Source organism: Mustelus asterias, chromosome 5 (genome assembly GCF_964213995.1).
Source record: "Mustelus asterias chromosome 5, sMusAst1.hap1.1, whole genome shotgun sequence".
Taxonomy (NCBI): Eukaryota; Metazoa; Chordata; class Chondrichthyes; order Carcharhiniformes; family Triakidae; genus Mustelus; species Mustelus asterias.
In genome coordinates, this window is record NC_135805.1 from 88054132 (window position 1) to 88072032 (window position 17901).

General features: G+C 44.8%; 1 protein-coding gene across 1 annotated transcript in view; it reads right to left on the bottom strand.

The window, feature by feature from the left end:
* Nucleotides 1–17901, bottom strand: part of LOC144493676 (sterile alpha motif domain-containing protein 12-like) — an 82866-nt gene that overhangs the window by 55840 nt on the left and 9125 nt on the right. Inside the window, exons 2-3 of the mRNA XM_078212976.1 lie at nt 17111–17193; nt 13525–13717 (exon numbers count right to left, since the gene is read on the bottom strand). Coding sequence (XP_078069102.1) covers nt 13525–13717; nt 17111–17191 — 274 coding nt within the window. The 5' untranslated portion in view covers nt 17192–17193. The remainder of the gene's footprint in view (nt 1–13524; nt 13718–17110; nt 17194–17901) is intronic.

A 17901-nucleotide genomic window follows, 5' to 3' on the forward strand; every position in this document is an offset into this window, starting at 1 on the left:
CTTCCATTGTTATTCCTTACTGGCTATCTGCTAAAATAATGCATAACTCACAGTCGGAGTGCAACTTCATTCCAGGGGTGTCCCCCAACACATCTTCTGAGGTACCTCTGGGGTATGATCCCCCAGATAACACAAGTTCTGGGCCATGGTGAAAACACCAGAGTTCAGTATCTTGGAAACACCAGTATTATATGCAAGTTTAACTTTTCGAAAAAAAAATGTCAGTCATCATGGTCAGTTCAACCAGTCTGAATGATTGTATCAGAAGAATTCAGGCTCAACCAATAATAGGCAACTACTGCAGGGCAATGACCAGGCAATGGGTAAGCAATATCCAACCATGTCCTGGATGAAGGGCATAGGTATGTCTTGTTGTGTGAATCAATATTCTTAGTAATCCCTGATGAACACAAAGTTTCACTCTCAATTGTCAAGTAAAAGCCGAGGACCAGTTTTTAAAATGCAAGACAAATTCATGTCAGAATTCTAACTTTGATGAAAGAGAAAGACTGCAATGCTTCACACTGAGTGGTACTAAATGTTTGGTAAATAAATATAGACAAAATACATTTGCCAACATTATATGCGAGGCATTTTTAAAACAAAAACATGAGTGCAAGTGGCCAAAATGGTGCCACCGCATAGACCACATATCAGACATTCCAAGGGTATATTCCATATCCACCAGATACATTCTGCTACCCATATTTATTTGCCAACCGTCCCTCAGCAGGAACTAACTGTAGGTTTCTCCCACAGAAGTTTTAAAAGGATATCCAGTAGAAATACATTTCACAAAACTGGCTCTCAAATCATCACTGTTTACACTTTAGTGCCACCTAGTGTTATCAAAGCATAAAATGATAAAATGTCCAAAGTGAAAGCAATACAAGTGATTGGAGCAAAAGTAATATTTTTTGCACAGGTAGAGTTCAAATCCTTGGGTTCAGGGTTAAAAGAAAATACAGTAGTTCTTGTTCAAATATTTCTGCTGTTATAAACTGACGTACATTAGTTTACAGTGAGATTTCAATGTTTTCTTCATCAATGGCAGTAGGAACAGTCCTGGTAATTTCAGAAACAATATTTTAATAGGCATCCATTGTGAAAAGAATCAAACTGCATCCATATTGGTAAATACTTGTGCTTTAATCAGTTTCAAAGAATGTGCCAGGAGAAACTGATGATTTGGAAAGATTAGCTAGTTCATTTAAGCCAGAATTTTTTCTGACATCCAGTGAGCATCCCACATCCAGAAACTACCTTACCACCCACTCTCCCAAGATGTTTCACAAAAGGGAGGGTGGGTACACCAAGCAGGAATCAGAGAAAAGTGTTAGAAACAGTAATTGAAAAGTTGTGGGGCACGATTTTTTTTCAGCAGCGCATTTGGCCAGGAAATGTCAGGGTGGGGGTTGGGGGGGGAATATAGTGGGATTCACGACTGACATCCAGCCTAACCACCACTCCCTCCCCTCCACTGGCGTGAATCCCCCAACAGACTCTGAAGCACAAGAGTCTCTCATGGGGAGACCATGCAGGCGCTACGACAACGGATGAATGAACACCAGTCGACAATCACCAGGCAGGAGTGTTCTCTTCCTGTTGGGGAACACTTCAGCGGTCACGGGCATTCGGCCTCTGATCTTCGGGTAAGCGTTCTCCAAGGCGGCCTTCACGACACACGACAACGCAGAATTGCTGAATCGTGTGACATGAACCCAAGATCCCGGTTGAGGCCATCCTCATGTGTGTGGAACTTGGCTATCAGTTTCTTATCTGTAACCCCCACAACTTGCCTGGGCTTGCAAAATCTCACTAACTGTCCTGGCTGGAGACAATACACATCTCTTTAACCTGTGCTTAACTCTCTCTCCACTCACATTGTCTGTACCTTTAAGACTTGATTACCTGTAAAGACTCACATTCCAACCATTATCTTGTAAATTGAGTTTGTGTCTATATATGCCCTGTTTGTGAACACAACTCCCACTCACCTGATGAAGAGGCAGTGCTCCGAAAGCTTGTGCTATCAAATAAACCTGTTAGACTTTAGCCTGGTGTTGTGAGACTTCTTACTGTAGGTATTGGCACAGATGATAGAACGAAAGGTGCAAAGGGAGGTGGGGAGTCTGTGAAGCAGAGGGTACAAGTTGGCATATGGAAAGTTACAATGGTCAAATGAAGTGAGGCCACGGAGGGAATTCTAAAGACTCAGGTTCAGAAATGGACATATTGGGGAATGGAGGACCAAAAGAGGTCAGTGAAGGCAGGGACTTAGTACAACATAGTTGCAAGGACATAACTCTGGATGTGTTGGAATTTTGTGCAAGGAAAATCTCAGGACAGTCGTGCGAGTAATGAAGACTTAGATGAGTAATAAAGTTAAGAGTTTTAATGATGATAGGGAGAGAGGTGGGGAATACTGAAGTGGAATAAAAGAGTAAAGCCTTGCAAATCAAACATGCAATGTCCTAAAATTATAATTGTTTTTATTGCGTATGAATAACTTGGTCTTCTATAAGTATCTTAAAAATGTTAGCACCAAGTACTGTCCAAAAATTAATGAAAATATTCTTGTGTTTCTGCATTTGCTTTTTCTAATAACAATCCGAGTCACAGCCAGACACATTACCATTTTGGAGGAGAATCGAAAAACCTGAGATTATAACAAAAATGTTGTTGCAGAGAAGAATACCATAGGCCCAAAGATAAAGGAACCAACGTCTAGACTTTAATGATCCCACTAATCATGTGAAGCGTTATGAAACAACAGGATCTTTTATAGATCTAGTTTTATACAAGTCATACATGCCGTAAGAACTACCTCAAAATACTAGCCTCACAGATTCATAGGTCAATGTGTCATCCACATGTCAAGGCAATTACTATGCTACCATGCAATTATAACCAAACTGCTAAAGTTACACATGAGGTGACGATAATTGGTTGAACAGCTTAACACTTCAGTTAGTCTGCTAATAATGCTAGCGAGAAACTAACAACCTTCATCACAGCTCTGTGGATATTAACATTCACAGCTGCCTCCAGCATTCTGAAGCACAGTCTTCTGGAACTATGAGAGAAGAATCGTGTTGCTCTTAGGCTGATAAGCCACTTTCAACTCTTATCTGCATATCAAAAGAGCACTAGCTCAATTTGTCAGACCATATAGTCGATTATAAATATGTATTGAATTAACAAAAATTTCAACTACCAGCTTTTTACGTGACTCATTATTTTCAATTATTATGAAAGCTATGAAACACTGATTTCATCTTAACATAAAACATTAATAAAAAAAATCAGCCTCCAGGGAGTTTCTAAACATTTTATAATAATTAACTTCCTGTGCAATCACATGGTAATTGATTGCCATTTGACAGGCTTCTGCATTAAACAACAAAGCACCAATCTAATTTTAAAAGCAGTCATGACATTACTATGCCATTAGGAACCAAACAACCTAAATTTCAGCATTTGTTTCTTTTTTATCCAAATTGCAAATCCAACCCTGGAGCCACTAACAGCTCAATTTTCTCTCAAATGAGTGGAAATGGAAAGAAATTGTCCCTTATTTAGCTGAATGTGAAGAACTACAATATCAAAATGTTATTTTAACTGCTGTGATTATAGATGATCTCTCCAGTTTGTAATTTTTCATGATTTCCATAAAATTTGGATTCTTTAAAACTTTCAAGGAGTGATTTTGGAGGAAAAGCCAATAGGCGTTCAATGGAAACAGCCTCCAGTCACAAAATAAAGCTGCATCATCGTATTTCTTTAGGAATTGGCTGATGCCTTTCAAAGGCGTTAAACAAGGTAAAAGATTTAGATTCTGAACCAGAAGAATAAAAATTTTGCATTGTGAAGTTTTTTAAATGGTAAGTGCAGAAAAGTAAAGCTATCACACTTCAACAAGAGCAAATGAGTCTACCAAAAACAAAACTACACACCAGATGATGATGGAAATTGGTTATCATTAACTGCACACTATATAGATGGTTGCCCATTCTAAGCATGTGCTGTACAAGGGGTACAGGCCGTACTTCACAAGTTGAGGCACATCATCTTCCCTAAAATGTGGTTCTTGAGCCAGGATCACCAATGATCAAGCAGATTATATAGATTATTTTAATTTAGAGAAAAAAATGTATTAATGCATTTTCTTCAAGTAAAAAAAGAGGCAATATCACATGGCATGGTTTGCACTAGCTTTGCCTAGTTTAATAAACATTGGATTAAATTATTTACATATTTTCCAGCATCAACAATTTACACACGTAAGACAGATAATGGCACAAGGATATAGGTTGTTCCCTGCATGTATAAGTTCTGGAAATTTTAAGGTATCTTCAAGTAACTAAGCAGCTAACAAAGACGATGATACAAGTTATATCCTAAATGATATTTTACCCCTCCTGTGAAGGTATTTCATGATCATGTTACCAGACAATAATATGGCTAGCTTCAAATTAATTTTGTGAACATAACTCTGCAAGTTGTCTTGCATAATGGATTTTTAAAAAAATATTTTTGGGAACAAGCGTGGGTTTGCTTCGGGTGCACCGGTTTCCTCCCACAGTCCAAAGATGTGTAGGTTAGGTAGGTATATAGAGACAGCTTGTCTGTGAGAGTTGAGAGATAAAAGAGGTAAACAGATTAGGTCCATGCATTTGTAATGAGAGGTTATGGTGAGGTTGAATTTACAAATAAATAGGTTGAGTTTAAAATTTGCATTATGAGATAATGGGAACTTGACATTTTAGCTGTTGAATTTCAATGGGAAATTCTGAAGTGATGAGGAATTTTTACAACTTACAAAGGTTGCATAAGTAAACAAGGGAAGGGATATTAAATTTTATTGACCTGAAAGTAGATGCAATAGCAAAACATGAAAAATACTTATATTTGGAAAGGTTGAGTTAAAAGAGGTATTTGAGGACAATGGAATCTTAGATGAAAGGGAAAAAAAATATTTAAGGAAAGATGTTAAGCTGAGTTGGTGTAGCTGTGTGGGGGAATATGTCTTGGGACCAGAACTGTGCTGGGAGGAGGTGTGAAAGTTGCGAGTTTGAAGCAACCATCCAGTTCAGCCAGAAAAATCTTTGTATTCAGAAAGCAGACGTTTCTGAACCTTTGTTTTGGAGTTCCATTCCAAGGTCATGTAGTTTATCTTTATCCAACAGTCTTGGATAATATTACTAGATTTTTTACAGTTAAAAATCTATAAGAGGAGTTTTGCCAAGAAGGTAGTTTAGTTGTATGCTCTAATCAAGTGGCGTTTTTTGGGGGTGAGACTGCTTTAATATTGTGTGTTTATCTCTTTTGTTAATAAATCTTTTAAGTTTAGAATTTTGAAGGTGTTACTGGGGTTCTCTGCTTCAGGGGTCAGTAGCTTTTCATCCTTATTTTCAAAATACAAACTAAAAGGTTTATGATCAGAAAGACTGGTTTCCTTTTGAGAATGGGTTTGCTCAGCAAATAACATCTGCTGTGGTTGTAGTATGATCATGGACAAAAACAATTAAGCCAGTTGCTTTTTCCCTATGTAGGCATGATTGATAGGTGGGGTGTTTGTGGGGTGGAGGGGGCGAGGGGAGTTATTACCTGTAGTATAGCTGCTTGGTGCAAGAAGTGGTTTTAATCCTTCAAACTTTTCCTGGCTATCTATTCCGTTAAGAGAGTCCGAACCATCTGAAGTCTCCAATTTAAGTTGGAGTTTCAGATGGTTCCACGTGTGGGTTAATTACCTACTGGAAATTTAAACTTCCTGGAAAATTCCCCTGCAATCCTTGCCTGGCGTAGTCCCCAGCGCATCTTCAACCCCTGGAGAATGGAAATTCTGGACCAGTTAGTCTTTCGTTTTTTGTTAGAAAAAGGTATACATTTGCACAACACACCATACATTCTATAAAAAGCCATTGTATGTCTTGATTGCATCATGTTTCTACAAGGAATGTATTGATGAATATATATTAACTATGTTTGCCCTTCATGGCTATTGGCTTGCCTTAGTTGCAGCTTGCTTTGAGTGAGGGCTAAAGAAGAAGTCACGCAACGGACAGCTCCAATTAGAGGCCAAATGTCGCTTATTCTCAGCAGTGCACATCTGCCACGTGCATCAGCAACAAGTTTGTTATGGAAAGAACTATTTCTCACAACAACGAGATATACATATACACCTCCTCTCAGCTAGTGGTGAGAGCTGGTTAAATAGCGCAGTGGGGCAGGAAATGTAAGCGGGAGGCCAATAACGGGAATCGCAACCCACCGGTTGCAATTTTCCCAGACCACTTTTGTTGACATGATCTTAATAGTCATTAGTTACTTTAACTCTGTTTAGTGAGCCTGAGACTGTATTGTCCGGGCTCACTTAGGTTTCTAACCTTGCCGATGAAGGTTCCCACCAGTGGGGATTACAGCTGATCCCAGCAATGGAGACCTGACGTGATGGCCTAGCTGGTGGGACTGGAGGCCATTGAGGCTCCCGAGAGGTTGGGGGCAAGGAGGGCAGTGCCCCTTGGGCAGTGCCAGCCTGGGATCCTGGCAGTGCCCAGACAATGGCAAGGGTTGGAGCCTGAGGGGGCAGAGCCGGAGTGGGGAGGAAGGAAGGAACTCTGCAGAAGGTGGGGGCTAGTGGTGGGGCGGGCGATTGGGGATCAGGGCTGGCCATCGGGAGGCCAACGATGGGTGGGGTGGTAATCAGTTGGGCGGGGGGAGGGTCATGACAAGGTATATCGGGAGATCGGCACATGCCCGATAGCCCCCTGAGTACTCTGCTGCCGGCCTCTCCAGCGGGATTAGGCCCTCCTATCACCTGACAGCCTCTGCAGATCCGACTTTTAGACCCATTCTCACATGCCCCCATACGCACTCCGTCTGAAAAAAAAGCAGCGATTCTGAATCGTGCTGCAGAAGCCCGTGGGTGGGGCTTATCGCACCCAAAATACTGCAGCTCCAATTGGCGCCTCCAACTGCGCATGCGTAGAAAAAAAAAGATAGAGAAACGCTCCCCTGCCACATTGCTCCCGGGCCAGATAATGCCTCCCCCTGACCCCCACAGACATTGCCACAGCCCACAGCATAACTGACCCCCTTAACCCCCCCAACCCCCAGAACGATCATGGGCCCTTCCCTCCCTCCCTTCCCCCCCACCGATCACACACAGTGGCAGTGGACCCCCCTGCCCCCCTACTAGAGAGCCATCTGACCCACCTTCCCCCCACCAGAGGGCCAGCTTATCCGCTCCCTCCAGAGATCCATCTGATCCGCCTCCCTCCCCCCCACCAGAGATCCATCTGATCCGCCTCCCTCCCCCCCACCAGAGAGCCATCTGACCTGCCTCCCTCCCCCACCAGAGAGCCATCTGATCCGCCTCCCTCCCCCTCCCCCACCAGAGAGCCATTTGACTCCTCACCCATGGCTTTTCTCTCTCCCCCCCGCCCCCCCCCCACCCCTCCCCTCCGAGAGCCACCGGAAGCTGGAGCGCCCAAATCAGACCTTTGCGAATCGTGTCTGTTTCGCACTGATTCTGGATGGGCGAACGCAGTGGTAAGGAAGGGAAGTGCCAGTAAGTTTGGGCGTGCAGCCCATTAAGTCAATTTAAATGCATGCAAATGCATTTAAATTGACGTTGCGCCTGTTTTGGGCACGGCTCCCACGGTGGCCATTTTCAGCCCTTGGTAAAAGGGGGACGGGCACGGAGGCGGGCACGGATCGCGCTACTTGCCTCACGCCCAAACTTTACCAAGTTTTCACACCCGAAAACGGGCACAATGTGGTGAACCACTGTAATACTGTCTGTATATGGGATATGCCTGGGCACGCCCCTGCTGCCTCAATCTGGGGCTCCGCCCTCCTCGGGGTATAAAGGTGGCTGCTCTCCACCCCTTTTGCCTCAGTTCGGGTTAGCCATCGGTTTGGGAGTGCTTCTGTTCTTGTTAATAAAAGCCTGCTGTTTCGCAACATTTAGTCTTTGCGTAATCAATGGTGCATCAATTTTATTAACAAAATTTTTGAAATGGAGCCACTCCTGAAACCTGACAAATTGGACTTGGATCCGCAGGCAGTCGGCGCCTCAAATTCTTTTGATCACTGGCTGCGCTGTTTTGAGACCTTCATCGCCTCCTCCTCATCCATCGTCGTAACAGACATCGACAAACTGCATGTGCTCCACGCCCGCATCAGCGCTCAGGTCTTCGCGATGATCCGTGACGCAGAGACTTACCAGGAGGCAATCGATCTCCTCAAGAGCCAGTACAACCGGCAGCCGAACGAGGTCGACGCCAGACACCTGCTGGCCACTTTCAGACAGCAGCCCAGGGAATCGACTGAGCAATTCCTGCGTGAACTGCATGCACTCGGCAGAGCCTGCAACTGCAAGGCCGTTTCAGCCGCCCAAAACGCCGACGACCTGATCAAAGATGCCTTTGTCGCGGGCATCAGGTCGACCTATATCCGGCAGCGCCTGCTGGAACAAGGTGGGCTGGACCTGAAGAAAACTGTGGAGCTTGCCGCTCGCTGGAGCTGGCTTTCCGGAACCTCGAAGCGTATACCCCCGACCACGAGGGCGCACCGTGGACACCGCGACTGCAGCCATCTCTGTACCCGGGAGGGCCGCAAACCTACGCCACGCCCCATCCCGAAGCCGAACTGACCACTGTGGCAGTCCCCGGAGGCCTGAGGTGCTACTTCTGTGGCCTGGAGAAGCACCCACGACGATGCTGCCCGGCGAAAGACGCGATCTGCTCTGGCTGCGGTAAGAAGGGTCATTACCTGAAAGTTTGCAGGGCAAAATCAGCCCCCAGGCCCAGCAGCGCCATGTGCGATCCGCGGGAGGGACTACCTTCGACGCCATCGACCGGGTGCGATGCGTGGGTGCCGCCATTTTGGACGCCAGCGGCTGCGTGCGACCCACGGAGGCCGCCATCAGCCACGCGTGACCCACGGGAGCCGCCATCTTGGGTAACATCATCCGAGTCACGGGGGCCACCATTTTGGGAACCGTACACCGCATCACCTAACCCGACAGTGGCCTCAGTCGCGTTGGACCAGTCCAGGCCTCACCAGCTCACCTGGTCGATAATGGACATCAAGGTAAACGGCCACACTACTAATTGCTTATTTGAGAGTGGGAATACGGAGAGTTTCATCCACCCTAACACGGTGAGGCGCTACGCACTGCCAGTACTGCCAATGCAGCAATCAATCTCTATGGCTTCGACGTCCCGGTCAGTGAATGTCCTCGGATACTGTGTAGCAAATCTGACTGTACGGGGCACGGTGTATGACAAGTGCAGGCTCCTTGTGCTGCCAGAGCTCTGCGCTGCCATACTACTGGGGCTAGATTTCATGTGCCACCTTGGGAGCGTCACTATGGTGTATAATGGACCTTTTCCCCCAATCTCCGTCCAAAATCCACAGCTAACAGACCGGCCACTGCGCACCACCTGTGGTCTCTCAATCCTCAAAGTCGCCCCTCCCTCGCTCTTTGAGCACCTCACCCCCGACTGCAAGCCCATTGCCACCAAAAGCAGATGGTACAGCGCTGGAGATAGAGCGTTCATCAAGTCCGAGGTGCGACGCCTCCTGGGGGAAGGGATCATTGAGGCCAGTACCAGTCCCTGGAGGGCCCAAGTGGTGGTTGTCAAGACTGGGGAGAAACTTCGCATGGTCATTGACTACAGTCAGACCATCAACCAATACACGCAGCTAGACGCGTATCCCCTTCCCCGCATATCTGACATGGTCAATCAGATTGCACAATATCGAGTGTTCTCCACCATTGATTTGAAGTTTGCATACCACCAGCTCCCTATCTGCCCGGAAGACCGCCAATACACGGCCTTCGAGGCGGATGGCCGTCTCTACCTCTTCCTTCGGCTCCCCTTCGGCGTCACCAACGGGGTCTCGGTTTTCCAGCGTGAGATGGACCGAATGGTGGACCAGAACGGGTTGCGGGCCACCTTCCCATACCTGGATAACGTCACCTTCTGCGGCCACAATCAGCAGGACCACGACGCCAACCTCCAAAACTTCCTCCACACTGCGGCACTCCTCAGCCTGACCGACAATAAGGAGAAGTGTGTATACCGCACGCGCCGCCTCGCCATCCTTGGTTGTGTTGTGGAGAATGGGGTCATCGGCCCTGACCCCGACCGTATGCGTCCCCTCCTGGAACTTCCCCTCCCCACCACCCTCAAAGCACTGAGGAGATGCCTAGGCTTCTTCTCATACTACGCCCAGTGGGTCCCCAATTATGCGGACAAAGCCCATCCCGTTCATCAAATCCACATCTTTTCCCCTAGCGGCGGAGGCCCGGCTGGCCTTTGACCGCATCAAAGCGGATATTGCGAAGGCCACGATGCACGCCGTAGACGAATCCACCCCATTCCAGGTGGAGAGCGATGCGTCTGATTTTGCCCTAGCCACCACTCTTAACCAGGCGGGCAGACCCGTGGCCTTCTTCTCGCGCACCCTTCAGGGCCCTGAAATTCAACACTCCTCTGTCGAAAAAGAGGCACAAGCCATCGTGGAGGCTGTGCGACACTGGCGCCACTACTTAGCTGGCAAACGGTTCACCCTGCTCATGGACCAACGGTCTGTTGTCTTTATGTTCAGTAACGCGCAGCGGGGAAAAGTCAAGAACGATAAGATTTTGAGGTGGAGGATCGAGCTCTCCACCTACAATTACGACATTTTATACCGGCCTGGGAAGCTTACTGAGCCCCCAGACGCCCTGTCCCGGGGGACCTGTGCCAGCGCGAACCTAGACCGGTTACAGACCCTCCACGATGACCTCTGCCACCCGGGGGTTACCAGGTTCTTCCATTTCATCAAGGCCCGGAACCTGCCATATTCCATTAAGGAAGTCAGGTCTGTAACCAGGCACTGCCAAGTCTGCGCGGAGTGCAAGCCGCACTTCTATTGGCTGGACAGAGCACACCTCATCAAAGCCACCCGCCCTTTCGAACGCCTGAGCGTTGACTTCAAAGGTCCCCTTTCCTCCTCTGACCGCAACGTATACTTCCTCAACATTGTTGATGAGTATTCGCGGTTCCCCTTTGCTATTCCCTGCCCAGGAATGACCTCAGCCATGGTCGTCAGGGCCCTGCACAGCCTCTTCACCCTGTTTGGTTTCCCCAGCTACATTCATAGCGACCGGGGTTCCTCTTTTATGAGTGACGAGCTGCGCCAGTACCTACTCTCCAAAGGCATAGTCTTGAGCAGGACCACCAGCTACAACCCCAGGGGGAACAGACAGGTGGAGAGGGAGAATGCGACAGTCTGGAAGGCCGTTTTATTAGCTCTCCGGTCTAAGGGTCTTCCAGTCTCCCACTGGCAAGAAGTCCTCCCTGATGCGCTACACTCAATTAGGTCACTACTGTGCACGGCTACCAACGCCATCCCTCATGAACGAATGTTTGTTTTCCCCAGGAAGTCCTCCTCGGGGACCTCACTACCGTCGTGGCTGACGTCCCCTGGCCTTGTCCTGCTCTGGAAGCACGTGCGGACCCATAAGTCGGACCCCCTGGTCGAAACGGTCCGGCTCCTCCACGCCAACCCCCAATACACCTATGTGGCATGTCACGACAGGCAGGAGGACACGGTCTCCATTCGCGATCTGGCCCCCGCAGGTACTACGTCCCACGGCCCCTCACCCCCGGCTCCCAACGTCGTCCATGATGCACCAGAGTCGCAGCACGCTCATTTAGCCCCCGTGTACGGCATGTCTGAGCCCCAGGAGCAGCCTCCACACACCCAGCAGTCTGAAGGCGCTACGGACGGCTTCACCGGTTATGGACTGGCGTCTGACCCATCACCGCAGCCTCCTGAACTGGCACCACGGCTGACATTGCGGCGGTCGCAGCGGCAGATCAAGCCCCCGGAGAGACTGAACTTGTAACTTGAATCAATAACTTGTGACTGTCATTCCACCACCTCGCCCCCACCGAACTCTTTTTTTAAACAGGGGGTGAATGTGGTGAACCACTGTAATACTGTCTGTATATGGGATCTGCCTGGGCACGCCCCTGCTGCCTCAATCCGGGGCTCCGCCCTCCTTGGGGTATAAAGGTGGCTGCTCTCCGCCCCTTTTGCCTCAGTTCGGGTTAGCCATCGGTTCGGGAGTGCTTCTGTTCTTGTTAATAAAAGCCTGTTGTTTCACAACATCTAGTCGTTGCGTGAATCAATGGTGCATCACACAACTTGATGGTAAAATCGGGCCCTTTGATTTTTTGGGGGGGGAGAAAATCACCCCATTAACTTGTTTGCTGTTAGTTACTCTTCTTCTCCGGTCAGTATGCTCTACAAGCTTTTGAAACTGGCAACTCCACATTTGCCACTGAAGAATTTTGTATTAGCATATAAAATACCAGAGCTGCCATTCTGCTCACCACCTCCTCCAAAACAATATAAGAAAACAATTATAATTTAATTTGAAAATATGGAGCATTAAACCACTCCTTTTCTCCTTCACTCCACAACAACAATTGCCATTTATATAGTATCTTTACCCCATATTGGTTAGTCTTAACACTAATTATGGATAATTTGGAATTAACTTCATGTTTAGATTGGATGAAAGTTGTACATAAATCATAGCAATAACTGTCAATATTCCATATAATAGCTATCAGAGTACATATCCAGAGAAGTTTCTGTAATACATTTTTATAAAACGTAAAATCAGTCTCAGGACGTCAGGACACAATTTGAGTTCTTCAATTTTGCCACGGTTTTGTAGTGTTTTCCATTCTATATTACATTTTGCCATGATCATTGTTAAGTTTCAAATTAGTATGACCATTCATCCACAGAAAAGATTTAGAGAAACAAGCTACCTTTAAATGGTTGATTTTTGAAGCAAATAATATCTCACAAGTTGACTGAAGGCAGTGAAACAATAGGTAGTTAAAATGCTAATGAGTTTCCCAAGTGAACTGTAAATGATAAGCTTGTTGTGGGAATTACAAATCACCTCAGACTTTGGGAAGTCTCCAGTTCCTTTCTGTTTGTGAATAGAGGAATATTTTTTAAAAAGCAAAAGGAGGTAACAACATCAAGTATATGAACAGGATGCTCCAAGAGAAAGCTGTGGCCAGGATTAAAAGTAGTATGCAGGTGGAGCCATTTTATTTGTCAAGTAATTCAAATATTGAATGCTCACCATTATTTTATATTCTAAAATGGAAACAAGCATATCGATTAAAATAAGTGAATCTGGTCATTGATCCGTACTAAACACAAGTTGCTCGAGCTGCTTACAGGATGACTAAGCACTAAATATGACAGAATATCCAAGACGTGGCCTTAAATTACAAACTTTACACTTACACATTCCCAAAGCTTCCTTTGCAGTACAATGCTTAGAAGCTTGAGGGAAGGCAGAGGTGAAATTGAGAAAATCTTAAATCAAAGCAAAACGTTTGCTATATTCACTCATGAAACAGGACTGTATGAAGAAAAGGATCATTTCTGATTGCTCTACTAAAGGAACACTAACTTATTTTAAACTCTTACCTGAGATAGCATGTTCAGATATTGCTTCTACAAAAATAGAACTATGTCTTGGACATTGGCTTCTTATCCACTCGCATACTTCATCCTCTGTCCACAAGGCAACTGGTTTATTTTGCTTTGATGTATTTTGCACTACTCGAATCTTACATTCTTCAAGTTCAAGCTGATTCCCAGAGAAATTAAGAGGTAAAGTCTATCGGATAAAAACAAACGTTAGAAAATGCCAACTGCATCCCACAGTAATTTAAAGAATTAACCAATGAAGCAATTAAGTAACTATTTGGCTGACCTTAAACAACTTCTGGAAATGTGTAACTTTGTAACGTTGGCTGCTGAATTCAAGTATTTGCTACTCTCCAAAATTGTCATAAAAATATATAGTCAAACAAATGGCAGGAATTTTTAAAATACAACACAGTTGATCAAAATCAAGTTTTTACTGTACAGAGACAAGTATTTTCTCATGTTTAATATTTTACCAAGTTTTAAATTGGACGAGGGTCAGTTCTTGAGTTTATTAGCATCAGTTCAGTAGGTCTTAATATTGACAAGCTTTTCCCTTATTGATTATAAAATTCAGGAAATAAAAAAGCGAGAAGTCATATTGTTCAATATATGATAATATAAACTATAAAACCTGAAGCCAATGAATACTGAATTACAAATTGCCTTAAAAATTGCCATTTTTAAATTCATGCCACATGCCATCTTGGCAGTTTTAAAAATAACCCTCTGAAATAACTGTTTGTTCATTTCCAAATACCAAAATTAAAAAGTGACTCAACTACACAAGGAATGTGGTGGTGATCAATGCCAAAGAGGGCAGCATAAATTCCCTTAGCTCAGTTTCTGATTGGTTCCTAAATGCCATTCCATCAGTTCATACAAGGTGAAATGTTTCTGTTACAGTATAAGAGTTGACATGAGAACAATATTGTGTGTGAAAGTACACAGCAATAGGCAGTGAACAATATCTCAATTTAGTAAACCTAGGAAAACAAATTGGTATTTCATATCAAAATCATCACTCGGGTCAGATAAAGCAATTTAGAAATTCGTTTCCCAAGTTCACATTTTGTGATAGAGATAAGTAACTTAGAAAGTTTGGATTTCATTTTCAGAGGATGATAGTGAGGCTGCTTCAAAATGCTATCCTTTGGATGGTACAACATGAGCTTCCAGTCCCTATCATAGCCAGTGCTCAGCAAAGGCAAAATATTTCCTCAAGGTTAGGAACAGTGTGCATGGGTCGCTTTGTCATGTGCATTGACTAATTATAGATTGCCAAAGGTGGAAGCCTCAGAGGAGTCTGGCTGCGGAAGGTGTATAAAGCAAAGCTGACTTCAGGAAGTGTGGGGGAAAAAAAATGGAAGAGAAAAATACCATAAATTCTCCTTCTGACAGAGCAGAATCAATGCTTCTAAGTTAATAAAGTCATACTTGGGCATTCATGTACAGTATATTGCACTAATAGTTCCAGTATCTCCTTATTTAAAAATAACCAAATGAAGATTATGCCAAATGTCACAAATTTGTTTGAAAATTTTAATGATCAATGTGTTGAAGTGAATTAATTGCCATGAATACAAAAATTAGACATCAGTCTGTGCCCGCTTTTAAAGTTAGCCCATTGGGTAAAAAGAACACCCATACATGAACTTTATGTAAAACCAAACTGCAAATTTCAACTTTTTATTTATCCCTTTTTTTTACTCGTCTTGCACTCCACACAAACCATTGGTCAGGAAGTCAATGTGTCAGATTGTTCTATGAATTACGAATTTGTCTATTACAAAATGTGACAAACTGCTAAGTGAATGCTGAGAGGAGCTGAGGTTGATTGGAGTTACAATTTACCATTCTATGTGGGTCAAAAGCACTTCACATAGTCTAGCTGAGATTAGAAACATTTTTCCGAGGGAGTACCCCTCATTTAGCACTCCTAACGTGTTCTTAAAGAACAGCATGCTAAATAATAATATGTTAAAAGAAATGCACTTTCCTCTAAGAAAATATATAACAAGGATGGATTATGTCCCTAATCTGTCTTTTAAAAAGCTAATGGCTGCCTTGTATCTAACTGGCCCAAAAATCCTCCGACTAACTCCTGTGGTAACATATCCAGGATGTGGACAACCATGGTCTTCCATTGGATTGACCCATGATTATGCTTGGCAAAGCAATGCAGTGGCTTGCCATTGTCTTCTGTAATATAGCCAACCAAGAAACTCTCCTGTTGTTACCATCAAGCACTTTGAAGGATTTTTATCACTTTATAAACATACTTTCCATGGCCATCAAGTCCTGGAGTGGGATTTGAACCTGGACTTTCTGACCCAGATGTTGAGAGACTATCACAACTTCACAAATAATTTACTAACCCTTAATAACTTACTAACTCTTGATAGCTTACAGTATTAACTCTTTCCTTCCTGCTCACCACTTTCCTCCTCCAGCTCGCCGCCTTTCTGGCTCCTTGCTTTCCTCCCCAACTTTGCAGTTTGCCCTCTCCCACGCTCTGATCCCCCCCCCTCACTGCCTCCCTGCCCCATCCTCACACCCATCATCTCTCCTGCACACCGACCATCGCACTCACCACTTCCCTCTGTTGTATCAAGGAGGGATGTGGTGAACGGAAGTGTCAGTGAGTGCGTGGGATGGGCAGGGAGGTGGTGACTCAAAAACCACAATAAAATGAAAATAACAGCGGACTATAGGGGGATTTTCCAAATTTACCAAACATACTAAAACCAAAATGTACCATGAGATAGTGTTTTAAATGAGTGCTTAAAATGTGACAACAATAATCCCTCCCTCCATGTCAGTAAAAAGGAGATAGTCATCGACTTCAGGAAGCATAGTGGAAGATATGCCCCTTTCTACATTAATGGTGATAAAGTGGAAATGGTCGAGGTGCTTCAAGCTTTTAGGTGTCCAGATCACCAACAACCTATCCTGGTCTCTCCACGCTGACGCTACAGTTAAGAAAGCCCACCAATGCCTCTACTTTCTCAGGAGGCTAAGGAAATTTGGTGCGTCTGCAACGACTCTCTCCCATTTTTACAGATGCACCATAAAAAGCATCCTTTCCAGATGTATCACAGCTTGGTATGGCTCCTGTTCTGACCAAATCCACAAGAAACTACAAAGTGTTGTAAATGTAGCCCAGTCCATCACGCAAACCAGCCTCCCATCCGTTGACTCAGTCTACACTTCCCGCTATCTTGGAAAAGCAGCCAGCGTAATCAAGGACCTCATGTACCCCGGACATACTCTCTTCCAGCTTTTTCCATCGGGAAGAAGATACAAGAGCCTGAGATCACGTACCAACTGACTCCAGAACACTTTCTTCCCTGCTGCCATCAGACTTTTGAATGGAGCTACCTTATATTAAGCTGATCTTTCTCTGCACCCTAGCTATGACTGTAACACTATATCCTGCACCCTCTCCTTTCCTTCTACCCTATTTACTCTATGAATGGTATGTTTCGTCTGTATAGCATACAAGAAACAATATTTTTCACCATATGCTAATACATGTGACAATAATAAATCACATCAAAATGCTAACCCAGTAGCTACTGACCTGTAAATGGTGCTCATAGTGATGTGCTGGATTTGTTTGGCAGGATTTATAATGCGGCTCTGGTGCATCTTCATAGTCCATTACTGAATGACAAATATGCAGTTCGGATAAAAGGTCTCAAGTTATAATTTGTTCAGTGACAGATGCAACCAATAATAGGCTGTTACCTATTTGCAAAATAAATAGCATTTAGTCCACTGAATTTCAATAGCAGTTTTCAAAATACAATTTGAAAATCCTAAACTAGTAGAGGATCCATTAAATTGTGTTTTTATTTAAGTTCTAAGACATCTGCAGACCAGTTATGCTGTATAGTTTCTGGGGTGAGCACAGCTAATATTGTAGGCGCAAAGTCCAAAAACTCAAACAGAATTTTGGGGTTTTTTAACTTGCTTTTGCACACAAGTGTGGCATAACCATAGGGCCTGCTGAGCCTACTCTTCCTTTCAATATGGTCATGACTGATCTTGGGTTTCAACTTCATTTCCCACCCACTCCCCATATCTCTTAATTTCCTGAGAGAACAAAAGATTGTGCGGATAGGAAGTGGAAGGAGGCAGGGGATGCTGGCATTGACTGTTGGGGGGGGCAGAGAAGGGTTCCAATATATGGGTGAGGGGGGGTGGCATTGACTATTGGGGAAGTTGGGGAGAGGTGCTGACTCTGATCAGGGAGTTGGGGGAGGGTGGAAGAGGTACTGACTCTGATCAGGGAATTTGAGGTGTGAATGCCTACTTCAGTCATAATGGGGAGGTAGCCCCTGAGACCTCCATGGTCAGCTGAGGGAAGGT